At 35.5% G+C, this 7,036-nt stretch overlaps 1 protein-coding gene across 1 annotated transcript; it reads right to left on the bottom strand.

Moving 5' to 3' along the window:
• Nucleotides 1-4,558: 4,558 nt before the first annotated feature.
• Nucleotides 4,559-5,494, bottom strand: LOC122743874 (olfactory receptor 4S2-like). The gene has a single exon (XM_043989083.1). It carries the CDS (start codon nt 5,492-5,494, stop codon nt 4,559-4,561), a length of 936 nt encoding a protein of 311 aa, XP_043845018.1.
• Nucleotides 5,495-7,036: the final 1,542 nt, after the last annotated feature.

Genomic DNA, 7,036 nt, shown 5'->3' with positions numbered 1-7,036 from the left:
CAGATAAAGAAACTGACAATTTTAAGTCATATTAAAATGCTGTAAATCATTATTGATTAGAGAAATGTAAAATAAAAGAACCTTAAGATATTATTTTATGCCTATCATATTGGCTAAAATGATAGAAGAGGAAAGCAACAAATGTTGAAGGGAAGTGAAAAAATTTGGAAACTAATTCACTCCAATCATTTTGGAGAATAATCTGGAAGTAGGGGCAGCTAGATGGCACAGTGGATAAAGCACTAGCCCTGGATTCAGGAGTACCTGAGTTCAAATCTGGCCTTGGACACTTGGCACTTACTAGCTGTGTGACCCTGGGCAAGTCACTTAACCCCCATTGCCCCACCAAAAAAAAACCCAAAGCAAAACAAAAAACCAACAAAAAACCAACAACAACAACAACACTAACAACAAAAAAATAATCTGGAAGTAGACCCCAAAAGCTATTAAATTGTCTATACTCTTTGACCCAACAATACCTCTATTAGGTCTGTTTCCCAAAATTATTAGGGAAAAAGGAAAAGAACCTATATTTCTAAAATATTTATAGCAGCTTTCTTTGTGGTAACAAAAACTGGAAATCCTGGGGATGTCCATCAATTGAGGAATGGATAAACAAATTGTGGTATATTATTTTGCTATAAGAAATTATGAGCTCAATGATTTTAGAAAAACACAGATAAACTTGCACAAAATAATGAATGAAATGAGTAGAACCAAGAGAATGTTTCATAGAGTAACATTGATATTGTTTGAAGAACAACTTTGAGAGACTAAATCATCATGACTATTATAAATACCCAAATGAACTACAAAGAACATATGAAGGAAGATGCTAGCTATATCCAGAGAAAGAATTGAAAAACAGAAGTATGTATAGAATGATTTCAAACATGAATATATATTTATTTATATGTATATATATATATAGGTATGTATGTATATCTGTGTGTATCTAATGGTAGCCATCTCTAGGGCACAAGGAGGAAAAGTAAAAAGGGGGAAAAAAGAAAAAAGAATTTTACATAACTTTATTATATATTTAAAAGGAATAGCAGGTTGCATTAATAGATTTGCAGTTTCATGTGTAAGCATTTTTATTATACTATATTATGAAAATGCTTCTTTTATTCCTTAAGTTAAAAATAAAATATTTTTTAAAAAACTTTTAAATTATAGGATTGGGGGTTGTAAGGCAGAGAAAAATGGAATAATGCAATATTATGATAACATAAAGGAATTTTAGCATTCATTGACAAAGAAATGCGATGCATCTATGTGATGGCAAGAGTATGAGATACCTATATGCCTGGGGTGGATTAATTGAATTAAGGACATTGAGGAAATGGGAAGTTAGAGTATTGGAGGACATATCAATGTGTATATTGAATTATGTGAATATAAAAGAAACAGTTGGGCATAAAAGGAAGACTGTGGGGCAGGCACTGAACTAATTAATTGAGGAAAGAAAGAGAATATCCTGTGGGTCAGTAGATATTAGCTACCAGAATCTTGATTTGATTATAATTTTGGAATGAATGGACCTCAAAAATAAGAAGTTACTGAGTAAAGGTGGTAGAGGAACAGTGGAGAATCTGAAAATAGCAAAGAGAAATAAGGAGTATTCAACTCTCCAGGGAATTGGAATATACGAGTGAAAGTGCAACTAGTACTAGAAAGTATGGACAGGAATTGAGTGTCAATAGGAGGGAGCCAAGTTTTAGAGACATAAAATAGAGGGAAAACAAAAGAAAAAATAAACCATTTAAGATGAAAGCAAGTTTGTTAGTTGTGAAGAAAGCACTCCAGAGTCCAGAATACAAGGGATGGGTAGATCTGTAGTGCAATATTGAGAGGGTAAAATTGAAGGGAATAAGAATAAGAGATAGGGAATGGTGTATGCATAGTAATAGTCATGGATTCAGAGTCACTGTAGCAGGAGAGCCTGATAGGATAGTAATACAGTAAGCACTGAAGAATGAGTCCAGGCAGAGATTGAGAGATGCAGGAGAGTGGAATGTTCAAGGAGGTGGAGGTGGGGAGTAGTGCATATTAAGATGGAATATTAATGTGAGAAAATTGAGAAACCAGAATGGCAAAGCATTGTAGAGAGCATTTGAGTAAAGGATAACCATGGAACAGAGAGAAATATTTGAGTAAAGGATAACAGAGGGGAAAACAATTGATTTTATCACTGAAGTATACTACAGACCACCCAGCCAAAAAGAGGAAAGAAATGGATTTGAGAAACAGATTTCAAGATTGTCACAAATACATGATACAGTAGTGATGGAAGATTTCAATTATCTAGGCATCTTCTGGAGCTCCCAACTTGCTTTAGTGGTATTTTCATCCTTTAGAAGATAGAGGAACACACAATGGGATAGTCTATTCTGCATCTATCTCTCACTAATGGGAAAGAAATTGTTGCTATAGTGAAAATGCTAGAAACCCTGGGGATAGGTGAGGAGAAGTGATCACTCCCTCCTAGAGTTTATAATAGAACAGAGGAAATATGGACATGGTTTAATGTGAGCCCTAGGTTTTTGGTAAAGTTGTTTTCAAGGAGCGCAGAGAGAATATAAGTGAGATCCCATGTATTAAAATTCTACAGGAGAAGCCGGTCAAGGAGGTATGGGATATGCTCAAGGATGAAATTCTGAGAATACAAGTGAGACAATTCCAATTTGTAGGGATAAGATTTATCTAAAAAGATCAATGTAGATGAACAGGGAACTCATCAATAACTTTAGATATTAAAAACAAATATGCTGAAGATACCTAGCAATGAATTTTAAAGGAATAGCATAGTCCCATAAAAGTAATGTCAAGATTGTTAGAGTTCAGAATGATCTAAAGATGGTGGAAAAAGCTAAAGACAACCAAAAGGGGCATTGTTTGACTTATGGGGTATGTTTTCAGCTATATTGAGAGGAAATGAGGATCAAAGAAGTAATAGAAACTTTACTTGGGATGGATGGGATGATGAAAACCAACAAAAAGGAAAAGTTTTTGAATTCATATTTTGCTTCTGTTTTCTTTGCAAAGGAGAATGACCTTCACAATAAAAATGGAAGAACAATTTTTTTGGTGGGGTAATGGGTGTTAAGTGACTTGCCCAGAGTCACACTAGTGTCAAGTGCCTGAGGCCGGATTTGAACTCAGGTCCCCCTGAATCCAGGGCCACTGTGCCACCTAGCTGCCCTACACAAAAATTATTAATAGCAAGTTGATATACCAGATAAGTAAAGATAGTAAAAGAGTAAATGCCCTTGATGAATTCAAGTCAACTGGGTCCATTGGTATACTTATTGTGTCTGACACCCACAGTGAATCATTTTTTAATACCTTTCTCTATATAAGAAAGTTATTTTTTCATAATAATAATGGAATTAAAAATAATAACTAGAAAAGAAACACAGAATTTTTTCCTAGCAAACTTTGTAAATGTAATAATGTAAGTAAAAATCATAATAAAAACTAAAATAAATATTACCTTATGAAAAGAAAAAAGTAATTGCAAATTGTATTACTCTATTTTTTAGAATAGGAGAAAATTTATAAATACACATTAGTCTGTCACCTTAGTGAATAATTATGTTATAATTTCTGTTTTCAAGCCTTAACTTCTACAAATTTGTCAATAACTTCATCATAATTTATCTTTACATATTTCTGTTCAGTAGACATATTTGTCCATTGGTTTATCTTTGGTCAAAGCATATGCCATATTAATTTCAACTTCAAATAGTTTCTTTAACATGAAGCAACAGATATACAAGTAATTAGAAAAAGTTTTAAACATAAGAATAAGCTTAGCAGAGATTTGTAAAAAAACCACATTTCTCAAGTGAATTTTAATAAAACTGAAACATCTATAAGAGGTGCAATTTAGGTAACTACTAAGTAGTGCCAGTGATCTAATGTTTTGTTTTCTTGATTTATTTTTTAGTTTTAAAACAATTAACAATTTTTAAAAATAAATTTCAATTTCAAAGATATTCAAGTTCAGTAAAATATTTTATGTAAGAACTAAAATTTTCATTTACTAAATAAAAAATACCTTGTAATTCACACTTTAGTTTCAGTGTTTAAAATTTTAAACAGAAATAAAAACTCCACATGATCACACAGAATTACATAATAAAGGTAATTCAAGTTCCATTTCTTGATCATTACAATCATTGTACTGTCACTTTTAATATTTTTATTTTTAATATGCTGTGGAAAAAAGAATATATCATTCCCTTAAGCTCTCTATTTCTGAATCAATTATTCATAAAAATGTATCATTATCAATGAAATTAGATAAAAATATAGTCCCCAAGGAAATGAGAATTCTTGGGGTTTGCTGCCTTATTCCTTTCTTCTCAAAGGTCTTACCCTACCTCAAAATACAACCATCCATGGTAGATCAAAAAAGAAGGCTCTTGGACAATGAAATTTGTTATGAGTGTAAATAAAATAATTTAGAAATTTTGAACCCAATAGATTCACTTCACTGTGGAATGATTTGGCCTCCAAGGGTCTCTGTATGTTTCTGTAATTCTGATATATTTCATCCTTTCTTTTCTTCTCCCAAAATGTTGTGGGTCCATAAATGCTTCATGGCATTCTTCACATCCTCATTCCTCAGGGTATAAATGAGGGGATTCAGCATTGGAGTAATGGTGGTGTAGAATACAGAGACTGCCTTGTCCAGTGGGAAGGTAGTAGATGGGCGAAGGTAGATAAAAATGCATGGGACAAAAAAGAAGGTCACTACCATCAAGTGAGAGCCACAGGTGGAAAGAGCTTTCCGTCGGCTCTCTTCAGAGCGCTTCCGGAGGCTAAGTAGAATTACTGTGTATGAGGCTAATAAAATGAGGAAACAGCCCAGGGAGATGAGGCCACTATTGGCCACTACCAGCAAGTTCACCAAGGAGGTATCTGCACAGGCAAGTTTCAAGACAGGATGAACATCACAGAAATAATGATCAATGACTTGAGCACTACAGAAGGGAAGCTGGAAAGTCAGAAGGGTCTGCACAAAGGAGTGCCCCAGGGCGCCTGCCCAGGACAATAAGGCCAGCACAGCACAGGTATTAGCACTCATGATAGTTGTGTAGCGTAGCGGCTGGCAGATGGCAGCGTAGCGATCAAATGCCATTACTGTCAGGACAAAAATCTCAGCACAGCCAAAGAAATGGAAGGTAAACATTTGTGTAACACAGCCCCAGTACGAGATGGTCTTGTGCTCTGAGATAAAGTCTGCGATCATTTTGGGGGCTGTGGCTGATGAATAGGCAATGTCCACAAAGGAGAGGTTACTTAAGAAAAAATACATAGGGGTATGGAGCTTAGACTCAAAGCATACTGTGAGTAGGATAAGCAGGTTTCCCACTAAAATCACAGTATAGAATAGGAGGAACAGGGCGAAAAACATCAGCTGCATCTTAGGATCCTGAGACAGCCCCAGGAACACAAACTCAGTAATATTGTTGGCTACTTCCATAGGGGACCCACGTGGGAAAACTCCAGCTCCCTGCAGAGATTCATAAATGTCACAGACAACAATAAGCATTGTTGTAAATAACAAACTAGATAACAAATCTGATATAAATGCCTAAGCAATGTTGAAAATTGCAGGGAAGTTGGGGAAATCATAGACTAAGAGCAGTATAAAAATCATTCTTATTAACCACTTAACTATTAAAGCTATCTAAAAGTAAAAGAGGGAGCAGCTAGGTGGTGCAGTGGATAAAGCACCAGCCCTGGATTCAGGAGGACCGAGTTCAAATCCGCTTCAGACACTTGACAATTACTAGCTGTGTGACCCTGGCCAAGTCACTTAAACCCCATTGCCCCACCAAAAAAACAAAACAAAACAAAAACAAAAACGTAAAAGGGGCTGCTTTGGGAGGCAGTGGGTCCCTCTTCAATGGAGATCTTCCTCCCTGGAGCTTGTCTGTTATATTCCATCTTGATAACATACTGGAATGAATAGTGGATGAAGTGCTGGGCTTGGAGTCAGAAAGATCTGAATTCAAATCCTGTCTCAGATGCTAGGTACCTTTGTCAGCCTAAGTTTCTTTCTATGTGAAATAGGGATAATCATAGGGTTGTTCTGAGAGTTTCAGAGAAATACTGAAAACTAAGAGTCAGCAATGTTCAATTTAAAGATTCTAGTTTTGGTGGTTAGCGGAATCAAGGAGAGGAAAAAAGTAAGGGAAAAAGTACTAATTAGGTACCTACTATGTGCCAGGCACTCTGTCTGACACATAGTGGGCATTAAGTAATTTACAGATACTATCTCATTTAATCCTCACAATGACCCTATAAGTTAGGTGTTATTGTTATCCCCATTTTATAGTTGAAGAAACTGAGAGAGACAAAACTTGAATGACTTACCTAGGGTCACACAGTTAGCAAGTGTCTGAGGCTGAATTCAAACTCAGGTCTTCCTAACTCCTAGCCCAACTCTCTATCTGTTGGAGATACTCACCAAGTGAGAACAACCCAGCTTCCCTACTTTTGAGCAAGATAAGAAGATTCTAGAGCTAGAGCAAGAAGATGCACAGAGGCCATCCAGTCCAACCACTTCATTTTACAATTGAGGAAACTGAGACCCAGAGAGGTTAAGAAAGTTGTCCAAGGTCACACAGGTTGTCTACACGAGAGACAGGATTTGAACCCCTGTCCTTCAAATACAGGGGCAGTGTTCTTTCCACTGTACCAGGTTGAGAATGAAAATAAATTTAAAAGTATGAATGTAGCCCATACAAAAAGAAAAAAGATAAATTAAACCTTTTTGCATATGTATAGTTAAGAATAATATTTTTAAATATCACAACAAAGAGTTGATGAGGTGCCAAGCAGGATATACTGTCAGAATTTGGAAAACCAGCAATCCTGATTTAAAATAAGCATCAAGAGCACAGATGCGATTCTGTGTTAGATATGGTGATGAAGACTCAGCATTCATAAGTGTAAGAATTCTAGGGCTCCAAAAGGGAAAAATAGAGGCAAAAATTGGAAACAAAAAACATATGAAGAA

This window comes from Dromiciops gliroides, chromosome 2 (genome assembly GCF_019393635.1).
Source record: "Dromiciops gliroides isolate mDroGli1 chromosome 2, mDroGli1.pri, whole genome shotgun sequence".
Classification (NCBI taxonomy): domain Eukaryota; kingdom Metazoa; phylum Chordata; class Mammalia; order Microbiotheria; family Microbiotheriidae; genus Dromiciops; species Dromiciops gliroides.
This window is presented reverse-complemented; position numbering and strand designations above follow the sequence as displayed.